This window comes from Patella vulgata, chromosome 9 (assembly GCF_932274485.2).
Source record: "Patella vulgata chromosome 9, xgPatVulg1.2, whole genome shotgun sequence".
In the NCBI taxonomy this organism is placed as follows: Eukaryota; Metazoa; Mollusca; class Gastropoda; family Patellidae; genus Patella; species Patella vulgata.
In genome coordinates this window covers 31,747,355-31,772,930 of record NC_065887.2, presented here as the reverse complement: position 1 = coordinate 31,772,930, position 25,576 = coordinate 31,747,355, and the positions used below count along the sequence as shown (strand labels likewise).

At 36.3% G+C, this 25,576-nt stretch overlaps 1 protein-coding gene across 1 annotated transcript; it reads right to left on the bottom strand.

The window, feature by feature from the left end:
- Window positions 1–359: 359 nt before the first annotated feature.
- LOC126832157 (uncharacterized) lies at window positions 360–24,983 on the bottom strand. Its single transcript, XM_050562863.1, has 19 exons — window positions 24,829–24,983; window positions 11,807–11,879; window positions 11,259–11,352; window positions 10,739–10,816; window positions 9,638–9,792; window positions 9,112–9,158; window positions 8,709–8,814; window positions 8,008–8,160; window positions 7,683–7,824; window positions 7,272–7,406; window positions 6,493–6,544; window positions 6,064–6,213; window positions 5,205–5,327; window positions 4,597–4,719; window positions 3,506–3,628; window positions 3,061–3,183; window positions 2,117–2,236; window positions 607–729; window positions 360–451 (listed from the first exon to the last, which is right to left on the bottom strand). Exons 1-18 carry the CDS (start codon window positions 24,902–24,904, stop codon window positions 608–610), a joined length of 1,995 nt encoding a protein of 664 aa, XP_050418820.1. The 5' UTR covers window positions 24,905–24,983; the 3' UTR covers window positions 360–451; window position 607.
- Between the last annotated feature and the right edge of the window lie 593 nt (window positions 24,984–25,576).

Sequence of the window (25,576 nt, the reverse complement as noted above, 5' to 3'; positions counted from 1 at the left end):
TACAGCGATAACGTTCCGTACTGATAAGAGACAACCCTATACAGCGATAACGTTTTGTACTGATAGAAGACAAACACTATACTGCGATAACGTTCCGTACTGATAAGAGACAACCCTAAACAGCGATAACGTTCCGTACTGATAGGTCCCTGGAGACAAACACTATACAGCGATAACGTTTTGTACTGATAGAAGTTAAACACTATATAGCGATAACGTTCCGTACTGATAGGAGACAAACATACAGCGCTATTATAACAGTAAATGCAGTTTGCATAAACAATATGTAATGATTCTATAGTATTGTATTTGGGTGGAAACAACTCCCTTATCGATTAATACATAACGATAACACGACACCATTTTAGCCATTTTTATTGTAACATATAAAACTGTACAAATAAATAATTATCTCGCCATCTTCATTAATCAGCGAAGATGATAAAACACCCTGGAAAAAATAAAAATATATAATTAATCCTGAACATTAGATGTGATGTCATACAACTTTTTAGGCTTATTCAGGTATATTTTACAATTGGAGTGAAATAACCGAATTCGGCTATCTTTAAATTAAACCATTTGATTACAGGATGTTCTGCTTACCTTAACCGTTTTTGGCATCATTATATTGACAAGTTCCACAACACAGATCCCTGTTTAATGGGCAGTCTTGAGCCGGTCGCAGACGATTTTTACACCACAAACTTTTATCACCAAATTCACATCCTAGAATAAAACAAAACATGTTGAACAAATAAGAATAAAATAGCCCCGTGTCGGCGAATATGTCCCCATGATGGAGTTCTTAAAAATTTACCGAACGGTAAAAACGGGTTGCCCTTTACCCCCTTATAGGTCTATTCATTTCGTTATTATTATCCCCTTCTAGGCAGTAATATAAATGGATCAGGTTGCCGTGTAGTGTGCGATAATTTGTCCTGGCACTATTGTCTACTTTTAATTCGATTTCCAACTGTCGGTTATATTTAACATGCTTCCCATGGTATAGACGGAATCTAGCCGAATGCCCAGAGGCCTTTCCTTTCTAGACGCGCCACTATGCGCTGTGAATCCAGGGAAACTTTCTCGACCAACAACAGAATTAAAGGTGGCGCTGGGTTTGTTTGACCGATATTCCTTTAGAAATTCAAAGTTTGAGAGGGAGAGAGGGATATTAAGTTACCCAAATAACGATTAGAGACCTTAATCCCTGCCAATTAAACAAATTGGCATATTCCTCCGTCTAACATCGTTACTTGATAATATAGTACCAGGCGCGGATCCAGCGGGGGAGTCCCCCCCCCCCCCGCCCTGCTCAGCTACATAAAATTCTTTGTAAAACAACCTTTTTTATGAGAAAAGTGTCATAATTGTGCTTTATCCTTTATCGTCAGATGGTGCGACAGGATGGGCACTCAAAGCGCGGGATAATGATATAGACATATGTGATATCACAATTAATGCTTTACATCAATAAAATTGAATCACAATGTCATCGTATTAATTCATAACAAAAATTGACGTCAAACAGGATGATGTTGGATTTCTCTGTTTAAAAAGACCAATGTGTATGTATATACGCCAAAATAACGATAGATACCGTGTATTTCTCAAAAAATTTCAAGCCGGGGTGGGGGGGGATACATTTTCTCAGGAACCTGGCAAACCCCCTCCTGCAAAAATTCCTTGATCCGCCTCTGAGTACAGCTATTTTTATGTTATTGAATTCCGACAGGACGTCTTATAGTTTAACGTCCGACATTTCAGTACCGACTTGGCTAATGAAGACAACTGAAATGGCGTTTAACGTCCTACTTGTCTGCATCGACTAGGCTAATGAAGACAACTGAAATGTCGTTTAACGTCCTACTTTTCTGCACCGACTGGGATAATGAAGACGGGCATACGTCATGCAGTGTGCTGTGGGGGAATTTTGCCGGGACAACGGCGCTATCTTAGAGCGAAAACCAGACCACTTATTACTACGGGTATCTAACGGTAGCGAAGCGAGAGACGAGCCCTACTTTAAATATTTTCTTAGTCAGTCTGTTGGTATGTAACATCGAAAATGGACTGTTTTATATAATGCATCAGAATATTGTATATCGCTTACCACGACGATCAGGCCGTTTGAGGGGTCTGCAAGATCCACAGCAAAGAAGTTGATTCTTGTAACAACCCATAGGAAAATCAACCTTAGAACAGTCTGAATGTTTATCACCGTATTCACAACCTGCAATTCAAAAAATATATATTAAAGCACCAAGGCGTCAGAAAAATGAATGAATGGCTGTAACGTCCAAATTTTCAGCATCTACTGGGCTAATGGCTAAGTGGAAAATTTAGACCATCAGCAATTGAATTCCGATGGTAAGGGGCTCGTTTACGTGCACGCCAACTACCTCGGTTTTCGTACTACTCGAACGACTAGACATTGTTATTTGTCAGGCCTTCCGTCCTGCATCACTGGTAAGGGGAAACCATGTTGGTGAACTATGAACCTCCTGGTTAGGGAGCTCATTGAGCCAACAGAGTGCCAGGAGAGCAAAACTTTAAAAATGGATGGAAATGACACAATCAACATCTGATGAAAAATAAGAGATGAGATTAAATGGGGTCTAACTTCCTGCTGTTCTGCTCCGAACTGGGCTAATGAAGACGGGCATACGTCATAAAGTGTGCTATGAGGGGAAATTTTGCCTGGACAGCGACACTACGGCCTATTCTTTTATCGAATTCCAACTGTCAAGGGATCGTTTATGTGCATGCCAATGAGTAAACGGGACCTCGGTTTTTCGTCCCATCCGAATGACTAGACAGCTGTCCTTGTCAGGCCCTCCGTCCTACATCACTGACAAGGGGGAACCACGCCGGAAAACCTGGATGAACTTTCTCGGCCAATGCAAGGATTGAACACCAGACCTTCAGGCTAGCGAGCCAGCGTCTTACCCAGTTAGCCACCGTGACCCCCTGAAGAAAAATGACGTAATAACAGACTTTAATGTAAGAAGCAAAACATATTTACGATGTGAATGTGATTTGAAAGAAATGACTTACCGACGTCGGAAGAATTATAATACTGAGAGCAGGTTCCACAACATAGTTCGGAATTTAAATAACAGCCAGACGGTGCTTTCATTTCTTTCGCACACCACGTGCTTTTATCTCCATATTCACAACCTGCAAAACATATTTGATAAAGCTGTAGAATTGCAGTGAATGTCTACAGATAAAGTTATCGATGTCATTGGTCATTGGATTCTACGTCTTAACTGGATGGGATGACCCCTATACTCAAGTATATTGCCTAGTATTCAGAAATGTGAGAAAGGAAGACAGTAACTTTCACATATCAAATACCTTAATTTAATTTCATTCTCTGATTGAATCCCCAAGGAATGGATGCCCGAGCGGTCACTCACACTGCCCCTCCCTCTACCTCTGCACGCTACTAATAGTGGAATAAGGAATTCTATAAATTAATATTTGAACTTTGACTTACCTCTATTTTGTGGTTTATAATGTTGTGAACAGGTATTGCAGCATAGCTCACTGTTTTTATAACAATCGTAAGGTACTGTTAATTTAGTAGAACACCAAGAACTTTTATCACCATATGGACATTCTATAATACATAATGGACATTCTATAATACATAATGGACATTCTATAATACATATATAATGGACATTCTATATACATAATGGACATAGCAATGGCAAATAAAAAATATTTCGATGTTTCGGTCGCTTTTTTATGTAAACATCGAAATATTTTTTTTTTATTATTATTCGCTATTGCTATGTCCATTACAGTTGGGTGACTGGAGTTGGGTGACTGGAATTCAGACATGCGAAGCACGAACAGGCACGAAGCTGGTCAACCCACATATTAATTCCTACATCGAGGATTTAAGTCGAAAAGATCAATCATACTTCATGAATTTTAAGAATTATTTATTTTGCTTCCATTATCATATTTAATGAAATTGAAATTTTTTAATGTGGTATGAAAACGGATTAAAAACGAATAACAAACTCGTACACTAATCTTTCAATATGGCGATCATTCAGGGCAGACATATTATCAAGGTAGATAGTTCTCTGTGTGTCAAATATACAACATGTCACCAAGTGGTTACAGAAATGAAAAGAAATGGGGTTTAAATGTAACGTCCTACTGTTCTACTCCGTCTGAGCTAATTAAGACGGGCATACGCCATACAGTGTGCTATTATGGAAATTTTGCTATGGCCTACTCTTATATCGAATTCCAAGTGCCAAGAGATCTTTTACCTGCACGAGAATGCGTACACGGGACCTCGGTATTTCGTCCCATCCGAACGACTAGACAGCTGTCCTTGTCAGGACCCTCGCCCTGCACCACTGACAAGTGGAAACCACGCCGGAAAATCCCGAACTTTCTCAGCCGACAACGGGAGCGAACCTTCGACCTCCAGCCTTATTCACTTAGCCACCGTGGCTCCTGAGTGGTTTTACAGATATAACCTGATACCTGTTGCGTGGTTAAATAGACGAACACTGAAAATGACGAGATATTAATATCCATGTAGAAAAAAGTAAAGTCACTAACCTGGTTTGGATTGTATTTTATGTTTTTTACAGGTTTCACAACATAACTGTTCATTATCATAACATCCCATAGGGACTTGTAACGTCGTATTACACCATGTACTTCGATCACCATAGGGACATTCTACAAATTATAAAAATGGGGAAACTTGAATATTGGAACCAAAAGACTTCAACCATTAAGAAATAAAATCTCAGTTAAATAAAAAAAAAATCTTCTAATTCGACAGGAGCTCTAATGGCTTTAAAGCTATATTTCCTAGCTGTAATATTAAAGAAAAATATATATATTTGTTGCTAAAAACAATATATTATCTTGCGAGATATTTCAGGCAAGTTACATTTTAAATACTAATATATTATTCTAGATAAAAGCATAAATTAATGACGGTCGTCACTAGACAAGGAGTACAACAACACGTGTGTGTGTGCTACTTTTCCTGGTCATTACCAACTTCATATTTCTATATAAAAACAATTTTTGGGGGCAGAACGAATTGTTGGAAATATGGAAGCGGTCGTCAAATAAAGCTATTTCACGTTAATAATATGACCTAGTTATGTTCGATGTGATGATATAACTTTAGAATTATGTTTGTAGTTAGTTACCAGGTTTTGCTGTTTGTTTTAATTTGGCACAGGTTCCACAGCACAATTCTTCATTATTATAACAGCCGACTGGTAGTTCGAGATGAGTTCTGCACCACGAGCTCTTATCACCATACGGACATTCTACAAGTAAAACAAATCTAAATTATATAACACCTGGTAAGATTTGAAAAGAAATAAAATGAAATGGGATCGAAAAGTGTAGTACTATCGGACTTCTTTCCTTGTTGTGTTTGCTTTCTTCGTGATCGTAATAGCTTTAAAGGTTCCTCGTTCTCAATAATATTAGCTGCTTAGAATATATGGGTGAGCTCCGACCACACCCCTAATTTCTGCACGTCTTAGATAGCCTTGACGTTCATTTCCATCCCAAATATGGAATAAACCTCTTTATTTCACAAGACCAGAGGAGGAAACATTACCTTATTTCGTCTAGACAGAGTGAAGCAACAATTTTTCAAAGAACCAATATTGTCTTAAGGACCAAAGTGCTACAAAAGTTCTACTTTTCTGCTGAAGAAGACGTGCATATGAGCTACGCCATGTAGTGTTCCTTGAAATTTACCCCGGAACGTCGCGATGGTCTACTCATATTTTGAATTCCAACTGTCAAGGGCACTTTCACGTGCACGCCAACGATCGCACGGGGCCTCGATATTTTGTTCCACCCGAACACTATTCCATGACACTGATAAGGGAACCAAGCTAGAAAATAACAAAGATCTTTTCACGGCCAACCCAAGCAGAGAACCAAGACTTCCAGATTAGCCAGTCAGCGCCCTTTTTCCTTGTCCAAAAATGAATTGTGCGTAATAGAATTAGAGGATGGTGGTAACAGTCATCACCGTAAATCACTTACGTAAATCACCGGTATCAATTTTATCACAAGAAGCACAACATTTCTTCTGTGTTACAGGATCGTAACATTGTTCTGGAGTAAGTTCAATTATATCCGCACAGGTCAAGTTCTTCCAGACAATACCTTGTTCGTCACCTTGGGGGCAGTAATCTGAAATTTACAAATGTTGGCATTGGAGATGGTTTTCAAAATATCATGGGCGGGAGTACCCAATATCAACTGAATTATGAATACGATTATGCTATGATTTGGTGTCCCTCAAGGGTCAGTTCTGGGTTTAAGTTCCTTTAGTATGCCCATAAAAGCAAGAACTATTCTATTTATTAGTCGGTAGAATTTTTTATATATTAAAACACTATGTTTTTGATATTAAAATAGAAAAAGATATAAACTGCCGAAAAACTACACTATTTGAGAAAATCGCTTTACCTAAAACATCGGGTGCGCTGCTGTCTGCCACACATTCTCCCTGTACACATCTCTAGAAAACAAAAATAATGCTTCAAAATCTTATACCAATTTGTTTGTTTATATGAATAAATGTACAGCGATAACAGATCGAACTAGTGTTCATTCAGTAGCAAAGTAATAAAGTGTCAAGAAGACCGATTTAAAGTCTAATCAATCATGCCATGTCATCTGTATCTTGGTCTGTATTACATAGACGAATCCTAACCCAAATCACGACGCTAAGCAGGTCAAGTAAGGGCACGCTTTAGACCAAACGGCTACACAATCCCCGGAAAATAAAAACGGTTGTTGTGACGTTAAATCAATGTTGTTAAACACAGAGCTGCGTAATATACTATTCGAGTCAAAGACTTTCTTATTGTGCACTGACAGTTACTCTGATGACGTCAGAACCTCAATTTGCTAATTGCGGGCAAAGAGATTTATATTTTGGGGTTTGCAATTTTGAAACTATTATTATATTGGATAATGAATGAAATCAATCTGATTAAAATACCGATCCTATTTCGTTTCGTTTTTTTATAGTTTAAAATTTCGTTTTATTTGTCTGTACTACACTAGTGTAGGCCACCGAAAGTATACAAAAACGAAACGAAATATAGATCTGTATTTTAATCAGATTGTGAATGAAATACAATTGACAATGGCCTGAGTTCTCCTTTAAAGCTAACTTTAAAGCAATCAGACAAAAACATTTGACGCTTGCCTGCGTTCTCCTTTAGATGCAACCACCGTACCTTTTGATTTCCACATACAAATCCATCTGAACCTAAAAACGTATTACACGTCTGTTTATTCTGTGTTTGTGACGTCACATTAAGACACCACATATTCCTGCATAACGTAGGATAATCGTTTGTTCCATAGAAATCCTAAAAAATAATATAAAAAAAAGAATGTTTATAATAAAACAGTTCTCTCACAAATATAAGCGGGGCAATTTTTTTCGGATTTAATGAATGGTGAATATGAGGGAAAAACGTACGCAAAACAAATGCAATATTTTAACTTGTCAAACTCCTTTATAATTGCTTAACGTGTATTTAATTTTATATTCTAAGTAGTTTAATTCTGTATTCCTATGTAGTTTAATTCTGTGTTTCTATGTAGTTTAATTCTATATTTATTTCTATAGAAATGGAACTTACCCTACACAGGAATGACCCAGGTCCCTCTATTAAAATACATTGTTGATCAGGAGTTAGCAATTCTCCTAACTGAACGTCAGCATTTGGCTGTATTGGCATGTGACCTGCATTATTTTTCTGATATAAACAGTTTTTTCCTTCACTGAAATATAAACAAAGCATGTTCAAGGAAAACGGAATATTATTATTATCATGTTAGGACTGGTCGATTTTAATAGTATTTGGACTGTATTCTGTACCATTTCTTTTAATGTGTAGTTTATCAACGTCCTGCTTGCCTTTGTAATTTCACAAATTATCACAATAGTAGATTATTTAAACCTACCTGGCTACTTGATCTATTAATTCCTGGATATAATTAACAGAACATGATGAGAAAAACCACCGATAGGTGGCGTTAACCTTTATAATTGGCGCCATTAGGTAGCCATCTTTGTCTGTACAGGCATTGCCTTCTCCATCATGTTCACTGCCTAAACTGTAAAATAGTTGGAAACATATACAAGTTATTAATTCACACATAAATAACCGTCGTTTATTCTTATATAAGGTATGTTTATCATTTTCATTGTTTAGCACCTGTCAGGTGTAACACTTTAGTGATGATACTGGAACTCAATCTTTGTTTCCAATGCTCAAGGGGTTATTTTGTCCAAGTCCAGTTCCCGTAAAAATGTGGAAATAGGTAGTGCGCCTAACACATTTTGGAAGACAGAAACGCCACTGTCAGAAAAAAATTCTCCAATTGCACTGTCGCGTAAACTTAGTTTCGTCACTAAATAACGGACAAGATAACCTTTATTTAATAGTTCACGTCCATAATTTGATGAGTTGGCAAATTCAGTGAACTTTTCTTCACCACCTGGGTTAACGAGGATGGGAGTACAACTAATCGGGAAACAACGCAGAACAATCCCGAGGAACTTTCTTGGTCAACACCTGGATAGTGCCCATAGGCACCGTGGTCGTTCAGAGGTGCACGCGAAGAGTTCAGAACACTAATGTACTTCTATATTGCTCACTAACCTATGTCCAAGTTCATGACTAGCAGCCTCTACATCTTCAAAATTAAACTGATTCTCCACAACAGATACTGATGATTCTCTACACATAGTTCCTAGATAAGCATGTCCTGAAAACACAAATTAAAGGAATTTAGAACTGAGCTCTAATTAATATTCGTAAATAAAGGAAAACAAGAATACTGAGCCACCAACGTCCGCTGCGTAAAAAACTTAGTGAAATAGTTAAACTTGTATCCACGGAAACAAATATTATTAAATCCGTGGAATTCTCATTCGGCAAAAAGCAGAAATACTACAATAGGTTCAGGTGTGGATACAGTTTAATAAAGATATCTTGAACAGTTTATTAGATATACTCTGGAAGGTTTTTTGGTATAATATGAGAAGCATGGGTTTAAACTTACCTGTAGTTAAGCGACCAGGCGTTTCATGTTTGGATTGTAGATCAAACCTGGAAAAAAAAGGAAACCATTAACTAACATAAGTATTAGTTACAGCAAATAATGTCCAAATCCACATAGTTATCTGTTATCTACATGTATTTATAATATGTTTTTAGAATTACAGAGACATTTAAGACTGGTCGAATTAAATGGTGCTGGAGTCTCGTCAATACACTAGACTGTTTAGCTTTGGTTTTTTTGTTGGTTTTTTTTTTTGTTTTTTTCTTTTGACAATAACACGTAATTATCTTTGTTGTCGTTATTTGATGGGAGGGGTATTTTGGGTTTTAGCTGCCAATGAGGTATATTATAAGTACATGGACGTCTGTATTCTCCACGTTGATAACCACTTTCGTCAGTCGATTCGGTTCACAAGCATATACACGGAACCACCCTGAGTTCTAACCTATACCACCATGGTGGACCTTGATATATAACAATCTATGACAATGATTTAATAATCAATAACAGGATATGACGTACTTACCCGGTTAATAACATGGCGTGGTCATGTGCTGGTAACACGCTTTTGTGTTTCCATACCCAGTCGTTGAAAGCTTTCAAAGCTTTAGTAGCCTTTACTATATTCCTGGGAAAACCCGCTTTGGATAATCTGGATAGCCACTTGCCCCCTTCTTCCGTCTGAAATAAATTTAGTTTGGAAAAGTGTACCAGGTTTCCTGTATCCAAAAATCTTAATCAGCATTTAATTTATAATAAGTTCGGTAAAAAATAAAAGCGTCGATTTAATTAAGTTTAATATGGTTATTTTATACGTGAGGTGGACATTTGTTCGTATTTAAGTAGATCCACAGGTAAAGTTGGTGTTGAGATGTATCTGATTTTGATCTCTACTGTCAACAAGTTAAAGTAGCTAAGTCTCTAACTCAGTATCATCCAAAATCTTCAACATTGAAAACACGATTTATTTGCCAAATTAAATCAACATTCATGTTGTGATCTTACGGAAAAAGATGGGCTTTTGATAACCAATATTTAAGACAAAATAAACATTTTACCATTGGTACACGAATCGTGTACCATAATGCGCTTCAGCCCCAGTTGTATCAAGAGACTCGAGGGACGAGGCTAGACACATTGCACCAAATCAAACGGCGTATGTAGACTGGAATAACCAGACACTAGAAATTTGCACTCGCTTGAGACTGCTGGCTTATTTCGCCGAACAAAACTGATTTGAAATTGGAGTAAAAACCGAAACTATTGAATGCAAATCAGTTTATATACATTCATATTACATTATTATATGCGTTGCGACCCACTTTTGTCAATTTCTAGGTCCCAAATGTTAGCGATTTAGCTCCTTTAAGTCAAAAAAAAATAACCCAAATTTTGTATGTGATCTTTAATCATATTAACAATAATCAGATCAACCGGATTCAACACTTTAAATTCACCTAAAACAAACTGTTAATTCCTTACCAGTTTTAAAATCTGGATAGACATCCGTTTTAACCAAGAACAAAATCTTTTTGATATTTTGATATGTAATTTTATATTAAACATGAATCAATCTTAACAAATTAAACTTGACACTGTACATTTGAAAGTAGGTATATATAAATACCTGTATGATGAGTATATCAACCAATGAAATATGGACTCTCAGATCTTGTGATTCTAATGTTTTAAATATACTGTTCATCTGAAAAAAAAAACATTTCATTTAAAAGTTAGATACACGGAGAGTGGGAGAGGCAGTTAGGTTTCACGTCCACTCCACAAACTATGCATTCGTTTCAGTTGCTGTACATGCAAAATTACCTCGTAGCACGCTGTATGGTGTATACCCGTCTCTATAAGCCCGTGTTAGTGCAGACAACTAGGACTTTAAACCCCATTTCATTCAATATGCAATATGTATTTATTTCAATTCTACCTTTGCTCACATTTGTGTTTAGCAATAGGGAGAAACCAGAAAGCCCGGAAATGGCTGGAGTCGATACCACGACCACCTGGATCTAAGGAAGACCTTGTTCTGTATATACAGGGAACATAGAGTTATTGTTTGTGGGCAGACCATGTTCATTGTTTTATGCAGTAGCAGGTGTTTGATCTTGGGGCCCAGTTTGATTGGATAGACTTACCCCATGCACAACAGATGTGACGTATTTGGTTATAGCTTGCTGTGTTCTCATCTGTCTACCATCGCTATGATCACCACCTTCTCTTTGATACCATCTGAATAAAAAAAACAATATTTGTTTTATTTTACCAAATATAGTTCAGTCTACTAAGGGTCCATTTTAATAGTGCATTTTATGATATCAACGGTGTGCTATAATTTTTCAACAGCACTGGTTTAATTTGAATGAACATGGGAGCCACGGTGGCTAGAGGTCTCACGTTCGATCCCTGCGTTGGTCGAAAAAGTTCATCGGGATTTTCCGGTGTGCGTTCATCCTTGTTAGTGGTGCAGGACCGAGGAACTGAAAAGGGATAACGTATAGTCGTTCGGATGGGACGTAAAACTGAGGTCCCTTGTACACATTGGTGTGCTCGTAAAATATCCCTAGGCAGGTGGAATTTGATATAAGAGTAGACCGTAGTGCCGCTGCCCGGGCAAAATTTCCCTCATAGCACACTGTATAGCGTATGCCCGTTTTCATTAGATGTACAATAGAAAGATGCTTACCTGGAATAAGCTTCATTATCAATTACCATTAATAATTCAATTTCATTGGGTGGGTCATAAACATAATTTAATTCTGAAAAAGATAAATCAAAATATTAAATTTTAGTTAATCTTTAGAGAACACCTGATGTCACGTATCGTTTATATGGAAAGTTACCTTGTGAAATGCTACTATATTTGTAATATATCAAATCAAAGGGCGTCTTCCATAATTCAGATCCAATGGGAAATGGCGGTGAGAGGGTGGGTGTGGGTGGGGGTCGCAACGCAAGGAAAAGTCGTTCGGGTGGGATATAAAACGAGGCCCATTGGTTGACATGTCCGTGGCTTAGTTCCCTGTAGGAGTAGGTGGCTAAAAGCGGCGCAAGGAACAGTTCCTAGTTGTTCGGCTAGACCGTTCGGATAAAATGCAGACGGAAACGCGAGTGTCCGAGCAAAATTTCTCCCTTATATATAGCACACTGTCCGCATGGAGCAGGGAATTTTAATTTTCCACAAAATATCATAATCTCTCACCAAGACGACGCAAAAACTGTACAATACTTTGAGCATTGATGTCCACAGCTAGAGATATCATGATAAATAATACACATATAGCCATCGGAAACAATCTTAAAATATATCAAACATCTTAGTAAATCCACAAACATTGATAGTTTAACGGAATTTGTTGTTTGTTTGTTATTATAGCATAGTTTACCACCTACGCTATCTGTAGTAAACTGACGTAATACGTTCATAGTACGAATAGGCACTGCTTGACAAAGGCAAGCTTTTCTCTTACATGATCGATTGTGGAGAAACGTTTAATTTATTTAGCAAAAACATCTTGTAGAGGTCTCTTCTCCCACATGATGGATTGTATGGTATCAAATCAAAACAATGGCATAGTATATTTTATGCACGTTTCCCCTATACCCCAAGGATACCGAGATTATTCAGGCTTTTTTTTATTGATCAGATTTTGATATTATAGTGGAGTATACAAGAATTCTGTGTATTGTGATTTAGTCAGTTATTGGGCGTTATTTTAAAAAATGATTTATAATACATCAGTAAATAAATCATATTATGTTTACCAACTTTAAATGATATTTTCTTGCTTGATTGATTGTAGATTTTAAATTAAAGGTCGGATATCACGGATTTTTTTTATCAGTCGATACAAGAATTAACGTGGGACTGCCTTCCGTGCTTGGCTTTAATTTCTTAAAATTAATTTATTTTCTCAGTAAGAGTGGTTACGCCTCTTTAAGTAAATACACGAAACCAAGTTTTCTTGAAGAGATAATAGTACTCTGGCGTCTTCAGTAATATGGATACTAGAAGGCTTATAGATCAATGATCAAGGAAGTTACTATGTCGTGACGTATCTATGACATCATCATCATTTGATTACCAATGTCTTTAATTGTTCAAGAGAACATCGTGTCGTAGACAAGATCAATCAAGCGAATGGATCAATTTATAAACCACGGTTCCTGTATCGTGACGTTTTATGATTTATATACCATATCATGACATTAATTTCTAGCTATTCATTATGATGGCCAAATTATTATATCCCATAATGTTTCCTGATTTTTTTAAAAAATGTGTTTAACATCCTATTTTTCTTTCAACACGTGGTCGATTTTTTTTTTATACCGCTTTAGTATAGCTATAGGCATTATGTTTATGGAGATAAAAATCTTACGTCCTTAGAAAGGGCTTTGCCATTCATTTACATGTATTCATGCAGTGTACGTCCTATGTATAATTTGGTTGTGGGGCAGTTGGGTTGCATTCTATAGTGATTAATATTTGTAATGCTTTTGACATTTTTTACAGCTTTATACAAACATAAGGGAGGCAAGTCTCTAACTCATTATCATCCACAGTCTTCGGCATTGCAAATACGACTTATTGGCCAATTTAAATTAACATTGATGTTGTTATCTTACCGTGAAAAGAAGGGCTCGTGATATCCTATATTTAAAACAATACACTTTCGAGCGCCATTTGTAATGAAGCGACTCGATGAACGAGACTATACATATCCCACAAGAGAATACTAACGGTATAGGCTGGAATATCCAAACGTCAAAGACTGCAATACAATTCGGACTCTTCGCGTATTTCGACGAACATATAATGATTAGAAATTAAAGTAAAAACCGGAACGATTGAATGTAAATCAGTTTATATACATTTATATTACATTATCATATGCTTTGCGACCTATTTGTGTCTATTTCTAGATGCCAAGATTTAGCTCCTTTAAATTGTTTTTTAATCTGTTAAATTGAATCCCACAAAATCAGGAACCAGATTGTAGAATGTTTTAAGGGTTAACTTTAAACCGTTATAGAGTCTGTTATTAATACCATTTTGCGTTTTAATTTCTCACTGAAATATCTTGCAGTCTGGTACAGTAAGGAGTGATACTGTCCGGAATAGATTTAAATTCTACCAATCATCATTTTATTTTGCAAAATTCAAATTTTTTTCATATATATTTAGCCAGGTGTGCCGCTATTTTTTTATGTGTTCCAAAGTGCGCCGTTGGCAACCACTGTCATATATTGAGGTCAGTCGTAACTATCTTGTTGATCGTATCGAAACGTATCCGAAAGCATCTGCACGTAGCAGATCGTGGACTCAATAAAGACAATCCTATCATAACGCATCGCACGACAGGTGGAACCTATTATAAACAACAGAAGTTAACATTCTCTAGTGACAACAGTTGAAACAATATGTATCTTAATTTGTAAACGAACAATAACTTAAACCCGATTCAAAGTAGTTCTAACATTAATGGTGTGAAAATGATAAAGTACCTTGACTGCCTACAGCATTACCAAAGTTCGAAGTACAAAACTGTTACGTGCCTAAAACGTCACGGTATCTCTAAATTATGATATATTGAAACGACAATTCAAATACACTCGCCCCCGTTTTTTTTACCTGCTTATTTGAGTCTTGGGGCTTTTTATGTTATACTTGATCTTTATACTTTAGTCGAAGGGGGGGGTGGATCAAGGAATTGGCACAGACATGACCAGTCTATGCACGCCACCGTTATTTGTCTGTACTACACTAGGATCTGGAAGAGTTGTTTTATAACCTGCGCTCGGGATAGCGTAAGGGATTAGCCAATTAAACCATCTGTTAAGGCGACTTCTTGGCGTTCGATGCACGGAACTGTGGGTAAACCACTAAAAACATAAAAGATCATTGATTAATCAATGTCTGACCTCATAGGTCAAAAGCCGCTCGTACGACCTCTGACGCGAACTTTCACTACAACCGGCCAGATCTTCATGTAGTATAGGCCGTCGAAAGTATAAAAAAGAAAGGAACTATAGATCTGTATTTTATTCAGATTGCCGTTAGGCATATTCAAAAGCAATGTTCTGGGGTGGTTTAAGATCCACTACATTCCGATCACAGTTTAGAAACGCCACATAGAGAGCAGAAACAAACTGTGTGCAGATTTAAAGATGGATTATGTAAGATTAAGATAAATAGCTGACAGTTCTCGCTATACTAGATACTAGATAATAAAAAAGGAATATGTTGAAAATTACAGCCACATTACTTCATTCTGAGCGGAGTTATTTCCGTTAGAAGAATAGTGTACTCTCGATTGTCATTGCTACCATTGTTACGATAATAAACAAAGTCTCGATTTATCCATCGTGTTTAAACCCTTTGAAAATCAAAAGTATCCGATGGTCTAAGCGTTGATTATGGGGTTGTCATGTGAATAAATGTCTAATTAATGATTTAGACAGATTTAGCTATTACATAATGCATCTTTAAGTATAAGATATTGTTGTATTTTAATTAACACTGTAGATTAAGTAATCAGTTACTGAAGATTATGAAATTAATTAGAATAGGCAAATTTGACAAATATGCTCAGGGGCATTCGTGCCAATCACAGATAAGTTATGGCTAATTATATATTTATTACAGGCTAAATGTAGACAGAATGATATTCTTTGGCATAATATGTCAAATTAATCATATTAATGTTATTAACCTTTGTTGTCTATGTATGTTTATATAGGTATACTAACGGTGTGAACATACATAATAACTATTCACAGATAAATGATTCTTAACAATAACCATAAAATTATTATAGATTCCCTTGAAACGAGGCCGTACAAAGGCTTGTTTCTGGGTAGATGCCAGTGGCATTATGGTGGGTCAGCCTGCTGAATAAATTATAATTATGTTTAAACGTTTTATGCCATGTATTATTCTTATATAAAAATTGATCTGTTCTGTGTTGCTGCTAGTTTTACTTTTCCATTTTCAGGTAACTGTTATCTGGGAAGAGACATCCGCAACAAGGAAAACTTTAATGGACTGCAAACCATCGCACAAACAGTTTTAATATCTAAATAATCCACGGGTCCAGCAGCTAGGTGTTTTTTTACTGCGAGAACTTCGCTTTTCCACATAAAGTAAGCGGACTTTTCCCCTAGGTTTTTTCTACCCGCACTGATGATACCAAACTGCTGAACCTCCTGTTTTAAACTTGTTTTGATCATGACAAAGGGAGAAGATGACCCGCCCTCTCTTCTCACGTGCAAATTCTAACACCGTGTTTTAAAATTGCATTCTGATATCCAAGAACCTGTTATTTTTATGTTTTTACCCATTTTCTATTTTATTATAATAATAGCATTGATATGTCAATAACTAAATTAAATGAAATTGTCCATAATGTCATATTACAATGTATTATATGAGAAAAGTATTTTCGCTATAGTAATGTTTCTAAATAAATTGTTAAAACCCGGTTTGTGTTTTGATTGGTAGGGTTTCTAACGTGAACGTCGTAACCATCCGAGATGTTTTGAAAGCAAATCGTATTGTTGATGCATTTGAGAGTCGGTCCTTTGTGAAAAAGAAGTTCCATTCCCGCCAATCTGATTAAAATACAAATCTATATTTCGTTTCATTTTTTTTTTTGTACTTTCGATGGCCTACACTACATGAAGATCTGACCAGTTATTTTGGGAGGTCGCGTCAGCGGTCATACGAGCGGTTTTTGACCCTATGACGTCAGACATCTGATTAACCAACCAACACTGATGTTTCTAGTGGATTTACCCACAGTTCCGTTTCATTGGCTAATCCCCCACATTATCAAGAACATGTCAATGATAACAACCCTTCCAGATCCCCGTGTTGTAAAGACAAGTAAAACGAAATTTTGAACTATAAAAAAAGAAACGAAATAGGTCTGTGTTTTAATCAGATTGAATTCCCGCCTTCTATTTCTACTGGAGTCATGACATTTGCTTGGGATTTTACAGTCAATATAAAAGATGACGCAACACCCCTGACACACTTCGAACGTGTTATGCTGAACACACATATATAGCACCAAACAAATATGGCAACAATTTGGCAGCTATGGTTTCCCACAAAATTCGGGGTCATTTAATTTGATAATAACATTTAATGTCATTTGTTCAACTCCATTTAAATTAACGATTTATCATGATGAGTTCTTTTATTATCTCAATAATGTCTAGTTAATCATCATAAACTAGTTGTCTAATGGTGTTAACCTATTTCATATCTTTATTCATGTATAGTACTTTACTGTATCTGATATTGAATATCCTACTTTATCAATAAGGTACCTTATCAATAGTGTGGTAGGGCGGTTCCAGCAAGGGAGGCAAGATTCATGTCTGCTATAAAATAGGTTTCATATGAAAACAAGTCCATAACTCTTCATTTCTCACCCGAGACGATCCAAGTTCAATAAACGGTGTTAAACCAGTCAAACCCGGTACCGAGTTAAACCAGGTTCCAAGTCAAACCAAGTACTGAGTCATATCGTGACTCCGGAATAAAAGTGATATTAGCTAATAGAGACAAAGCCCATAGCCTATTCAATCTTCGTAAATTATTCGAATTTGGGTAATGGCCAACTGAAATTTACAATAGTTTGTATCGATTTTACGAACTTCCCCAATGAATAATAGATGAAGGGTTAATATCTGTCATATAACAAACAGCCTTTGGTCGTTTTATTTTTTATTCATAATTTATTTTCCTTAACCCATGCGTGGACACGTCGCACGAAAAACATTGTCGGCAACAAGGGGTAATCTACGACCCCTGATAAAAATTGGTTTTTGAATGCATAATTTTATTCAAATACGATCAAACTACAGCTTCACATAAAGACTGAATAATTATCAAAGTGAAAAAAAATATTTGCGGTATTAACAGTGACGATATTAATTATAAGGTAATTTTTGATACCATACAAATCTGCAAACAGAATTGTCATTTCCATATAGAATCGTCTTTTGATGGGGTTGGTAGAGTACCTAGATTTGCTTTAAGATCTAGATTACTAGAATGGCCAACACAATATCATCAGTAATAGTTACATTAGTAACGTATTGTATCGGCACATCCATTTTTTCCGATAATGTAATACTCTTAGTTTCTTGTCAAATGATGAATGTTGCTACTGCCTCAATTCCAAAGCCTAGCTTAACCGGAGCGGGCCCCTGTCGCGAGGAAAATATTACTTCATATCCTTTTGAATATTTAAGCTGCTTTGTAGGAGTCATACACCATATGATATCTTTGACCTAAATTTGTGACGTAAGAAATATCAAAACCAAGAATTATTTATGTCAGAATATTCATATGAAGTGCCATTTGACCTGAAGCTCTTCTGTTTACAAAATAATGTTTTTGTTTGTTCTGGAATTAAATTCTGTCAAAAAACGCCCCAAGCCACTCAAATCAAATTAATTGAAGTCGTAGAAGGCTTATCGTAGGCTTATAACCTAGCGTTTTGAATAGACTTTCTTTGACAAAATTCAATCGATTTGCATATGTCTATCACGAACGATAACTGCTTCTTTGTCAAGAGTTTTTGCGAGGATCAAATCATCATAGCCCACGCATGTCAATTCAACTTCTTTGCTAAGGGGCTCCGATATCAAAGTCCATTTTCTGAAAAACAAAGTTAATTTAAACATATCTTACGCGCTAACCTGTATGTAACGTGTTGTAAAAATGCGTGTTTGTAATGTACTGCATGGGGTTACCAGGTGGATTAGCTTAAGGCTTGTGACACTGAGTACACATGAAATCCATTGCAGACATGTGGACAGTGTACCAAAGGGATCTCTTTTCAAAATGCCCAAAGCGGAGCTCGTCAAAATTGAATATACGTATCTTTGGAAAGGCTCAACAAGTTCTTCTCGGGATCTAATTGGTGTTTGGGAGTTGTGACGTTTTGTGTGTGGTTAGCATCCCAAAGAAACATCACAAGATCGAGTCATAGGGAACATCTTTTGAAATACCCAACCCATTCTCGCCCCCAGTGTTTTACCAATTAACAAAGCATAGTATGTTGTTTTTATAGGTTGTGCTTTTTTTTGCTTTTTTTTTCAAACCTGTTTTTATGAATTCATTACGTGCAGGAAGCAATGAACATGCTTTATGTACGTAATAACGCAATTAAAGCTACCATGTGTCGCCCAATGGTCTTCTGATAGATACCTTCATTACTGTCTGGGGACAAACAGTAAAGACTATCCACAACAACACAATTTAAGGTGTCCTGTTGCTCTTTTATCTATTTTATTTACTGTGACGAATTCTAACATCAGGTTCATTGCGGTTGGTGCCACGTTTCCATACTATCTGCATTTTCTTAAATCCGTTCGCAATTGGTTTTGAATTTTGAGTACTGTGATAGATGCATTGAGTACACACTATCTTCAACAACATGGTTTAAGCTTATGTACATCTTCTGAAATAGGCAACCTACACCCAATGAATGTCTGCATGGGTTATCAGTTCTTCTTAGAGAAGCTTTAATAATGGGTTGGCGAGTTAAAGGATACATTATTCTAAACACCATGGTTTGATCTAGCGTCTATCTTCTGCAATGAGTAACCCCCACTCAGAAACACTTTTATGGGTTGTGGCGAATAGAAGGACACCCCATCTCCAACAACATCGTTTAAGCTAGTGTATATCTTCCCAGGTTTCAATGGGCAATCCCACTCATCGAATGTCCCTATGCGCTTTTAGTTCTTCCTAGAAAAGCGTTGATAACTTACGAGTTGTGGATTGTTGCAGGACTACACCAAGCCTTATCAACATATCAATACAAAAATACAACACATGCCAATGTCCAATTTCAAGTCTTATAACAAAGCCAGCCCCTTCTATATCTGATAGTTCTTTGGGCAATTTACAACCACATGCAATACCTGCGAAATACCATAGAGGTGCAACCTTATTCGTGGATGTTTAGATCTAAAACTACCAATAAATCTTTGAGAAAATAAAATTTACTTCCAATTTTCTCTTAATGCGTAATGGCTGTCTTGGCCATTGTTTCGCGAACACGTTTTTTTTTGTAGAAAATACATTTTTCAGCATACCATGTAGTGAGTGTCACCTACCTCACTTATTCGGTCGTTGACACTATTTGAACATTGAGGACGTGATGACACAGGCGTAAGGCTACACATCTGCCGTTAAAATGACATCGTCTGAAAATTCAAGACAAGCTCGTTTGGTGAAGAATCTTTTTGATCTTTTTGAACGTTAATCCTTTGACTCATCGCCTCTGGACAAATGTTCCGACACCTCGGTTTTTGGGGTAAATGCTCGAAAAGACGTTGTAGTTATCATTGTGTTACATTTCCAATTGTATTTCTGGAATTTTTACATTTGAAATAAAAAGAGTTTTCAAAATTGAATGCCTTCTGCCCGGAACAAGTTGCATAATGGTTAATTTCGTATTGAGATTATGTTTTGGGATGATCATATTTTATTTTCTCGAGGAAAGGTTGTTTTATTTTATTATCATGTTTTTTTTTTATTTCTGTGACTCGCAATTCTTACTATCGGAATTATTCAAATAACCAGGGGGCTTACAGGGAGAGGGACAGAGGGGGCAACGGCCCGGGCATCAATTTCCGGTGGGCATCCAATCGAAGAGTTTTGGGTTGTTTGTATTTTTTTTAATTTGAATGAAATTATCGCTATTAACTCTGTGGTAATTTGAAAACAAACTTTATTTAATCTGTTTTTACATATTTAAAATATCTTCCCCTCTTATATTACTAGTAGAGCGGGAGCCCAGTGGGGTCAACCTAGCTAAAAGGTGTACCAATTTTCTCTTATGGAATCAATGCATGTATATCTGGTGTCATCAGAATGTAAGTCTGTCGGGTTTCTGGTGTTGGGTGTGGTATTCCACGCCCAAAATGCCATCCCCCCCCCCCCCCAATCTAGGCTAGATTAGCTCAAAAGTGTACCACATGAAAATCGTACAGCAGTGTATGTACATCCTCAGGTATTACAAAGAATACTGACAGACATTTATAGTGGTGGGGTACCCCTGACAGAGCTATGTAATTGCCAGACATTTGTATAGTGGTGGGGTATCCCTGACAAGAGTTGTGTAATTTCCAGACCACAGCTAGGCTAGATTGGTTGAAGTCTGTACAACCTAAAACAGCTTTGGAATCATGAATGACCACTGCCAAACAGTTTGTGTGGTGGGTTACCCCTAACAGACACGCCCAAAATGCCCCAACTAGGATAGATTTGCGGGCACTGTTCCCGTGGTCTAAAAAATTAAAACATTGTGCCAGGATGCGTAGAATACTAATACCTAGCACGTATGGGAGGGGCGATAAACTACGGTTTTGCAGAAACAATTTTTTTTTTTCAAAACCGCATTTTTAGCCCTATAAAACGTTTTTTGCCGAGAAATCAATTTCTTGCAACCGCAGTTTATCACCTCTTCCATACGTGCTAAGTATTAGTATTCTGTGCATCCTGGCAAAAAAATATTTTTTTAGACCACAGTAACAGTGCCCGCTAATGTAGTCTAGTTGGGGCGTAGCCATCGGGCTTAATTTTGTAAAGTCGTCACTTATTTTCACATGTTCAGCGATTTTTGTTTATCTGTGGTTGGTTTTATAAAAAGACAAACTTATAGAAGATAAAAATAAACATTCTGCTTTTGATATCTGATGTGGAATTTATAATGTTAACACCTCAATTTTTTCAAAGTTTCTTTTCTCGTATAACTCTTAGAGTATTTTAAAGGCGTAGCCTCCAAAACACGTTTATGATATTCTTTACAAGTTGAATACTTAATAACTACTAATTTTGTCATAAAAATTGTATGTTTGAAGAAACTACTGTAGAAAGTATCGGGAAGAGTTTTCTTTTATCAAGAATGCATCTCTGAAGAAGGTGTGCGGTATATTGAATGAATAGGTGACGTAAAGATTGGAGTTTCTTCTCCAGACAGTAATGTTTACGCCCACTCATCTGCACGTCATCTTCTCGAGACAAGGGTTAAAGTTGACAGACTACCTCTTTTATTCAGTTTTTAGTTTTGGACTTTTAATCTCCGTATCGAGAAATTACATTTTATTACACTTTTTAAAGTACTAATGTGTACTGCATTTACCATCTAAATCGCTATTTGGATTGAAGCATTTTAATGGCCAGTCAATCCAGGGTCGGACTGGGTAAAACTCGATTGATTCCCCTTTTCCGCACCAACAAACAGATCATTAGTCTCCTCGGAGATAGGCAAGCGAAGATTAATATCATTTATTTTTCAAAAAAATGTATATATCTATGTCAATTTTTTTCGAATCGCCCCTCAGCCAATTATGATTTAAAAACCAAAGTTTTTATAGGGCACGTTCATTGTGATTGATCGCTTGGATTTTAAAAAAAGATTTCTATATTGTCTAATAAATTGCTCAAATTTCTCTGAAATCCACTTAATGCCTTTTTATCTTTTAAGCAGTACTTATATACGAATGGCAAGTCGAAAACCTGTCAGAAAATTTTGTACTAGTCCCGGTCTAGTTCTAGCTATAGCAAAGTGATTAATATTAAGACAGGCCATCAACTATTATACAATTTACACGTAACACTAATTATTATATGACAACCAGGTGTTTAGAAACATCACCAGACCATGTATACAAAATACTTAAGTAATTAATAATAATACAAAAAATTAATGTGGGAATTGCGTAAAGTTGTTGGTATTGGGGTTGAAAGAAGGAGGTTTCGTAGTTTTTATAATAACCCCAAGGGTTCAAACTTTCTAAAATTATACTATACCTTTCCTACATTTAAGTTTTCGGTACGATTTCATTATACCCGGGGTGAGTGTCATGTACCGTGCAGGATATGCTAAAATACAATATGCTGCATAGTAACAGGTGTTGTGTGCAATAAATTGTATGCTTTTACTCTTTCTACAACACTTGGTCGAAATTTTCAGTAAATTGGGAAACGACCCTATTTTTCATTTTCAATTGCTTCGGCAAACTGCCAGTGATAACGGGTGTAGTGCACGAATGTATAGTAGCATGCTTTCTATAATACATGACATCGTGTATCTGTTACTTGGAAGTTTACTATTGTACTTTCGCAATTCTGAATTTGAAATTCAAACTATCGCCCCATTACTCCGTGGCGATTATACAAAATGAAATGCCTTTTAGCCACCATATTTTGTGTTATGAGAGCAGAAGTAAGGCCTATTCTTATTTCGAATACAACTGTTAAGGATTAGTTTACAAGCATGGCAATATGTACACGAGACCTGGGTTTATCGTCCCATCCGAACGATTAGACATTATTCCTTGACCGGCCTCCGTCCTGCACCACTGGCAAGAAGGTAATCTCGAGATACTTCTCCGTGGCCCAACACCGGATCGAACCCAGAACCTGCTTGTTAGCGAGCCAGCGTCCTACCCTCTACGCTGCCTGACTAAGACATGCTTACTCCATCTGCAACATCTGAAAACCCTTCTCTTTGGTGTGTATATTTAACAATTCCTGTTGCATTTCAGCCAATATCACAGGATGATAAGACGTCAGAGACCGCAAATTATAACGGGTAGTATTGATCGACGTTTTCCTCATTAACTTTGGTCTTATCAAAAGTTTTTATGTTATAAATAAATGGGTGTTGAAGAAAACACCACTAGACAAATGGTACACAAAATACATTAGGGACAGATGAAATGAACAATAAATAATAGAATGACTGGGAGTAAAATAGTTTTGTTATCATGGTGACGCTGCAAGTCTCAATTAGGACGTCACGATCTTGGCAAAGTTCACCTTTCGGCGCAAGTTCAAACAAGAACACAACATTTTAATCGCTAATAAGGCTCTTTGTACAAAATAACGTTTTTATTGTAAACGTTATCAATGATTTAATACAATACCCGAAGACTTTGATTGTAATGTCATTTAGAATAGTTTAGAAAAAAAGAAGACCTAAAAACAGACCCTTGGAGAAATGAATATAATTTAAATGGCTTTCAATCTTCGTCCATCACCAAATATAACTTTTCTTAACAATACTATCAATAACCTTTTCAGATTAAATATCACTCATTTTCTTAAAACGTATGTAATTATGAATTGTGTCATTTTAATTAACTTATATCTCAGAAAACCACATGAAGAAGTATTCTCTAAGAATATTATTCGGTGCATTATTCAGCATTTTAAATTCTATCTTTTGTGGTTATAAAGTAACATATACGCAAATTTCAAATAATTTCTATGAATATTGTGTTTTTACTTAGACCTAAATTAAACATGCATTATGCAAGAGCTAAATCTGCCTATTGCGGGTCTTTCTTTAGACTTTAAATGTTATCTAAATTATTAATTAGTCATAATTAACTTATCAAAACCATAATCAACTCTCGATGTCACCGTTAGCCTGCGATATTTAATGGATTTGAATACGTTTTGTGGCGGATGAAATAACCGTTAAAACGTATAGCCGAGACTTTGTTTAATATCGTAGCAACGTTAGTATTGTCGATCGTGGCTAGCCTAATTAATATCTAGGTTCAGAGTGAAGCAATTTGACTGAAATTTTCAGCATATCCTCTTTTCATTATCTATTTTTTAAAAACTATTATAACCTATAACAAATGTATAACAAATTTTCGTCTTACCTTTGGCACCATGAGTCGGTTGGATGAATGGAGATGTAAGAAAAAATAAAACTGGAACTATCATATATGATAACATGACGACAAGGGAGAGGATGCTGTTACTTCAAACTGTTCGTAAACAATAACAAGTGTAGAATTTCTAAAACCTTTTTTACGTATGCTAGACTTCACAATTAAATGTGGCATTTTCAATATCTGCAAACACGATCGGTCAATTGTTGAATTGTGTGAACTAATTGGACCATTTGGACATTCCATATCAAATGAGTCAATAACAAAAGCCTACACAATTCACAGGCTCTAGATTCTTCTGCGAAGTACACAAATTGTTTTTCCAACACGTTCCGTAAAAAGGTCACAATATGTTTGTAAAACCAGATAGTCACTTCCTGTGCTTAAAAACTTGATTTGAATAACACTGAACACTTGCACACTTTGCATAAATACCAACTAACTTCGAACTTTTTCAGGTGAACGAGTACAGATATGGTTGCGATCAAATGGCTTTTCTTTGAAAGGATTCCCTCGATATATTTTTACCATGAACAGGACTGGGATGTCTTTTCATAAAATTTAAACTCCAGTTCCAAAAAAAGCTTTAAGTTAAAATTCGACTCTCTTTATGTAGAACTAATAGTTTAAAAAAAACTTTAGTGCCTTTAACATAAACTAGAGTTATAAATTCTATTATAAAGTTATTTTTTCGAGACGGCACAAGATGTTGACCTGTTCTTGGTTCTTGAGTCAC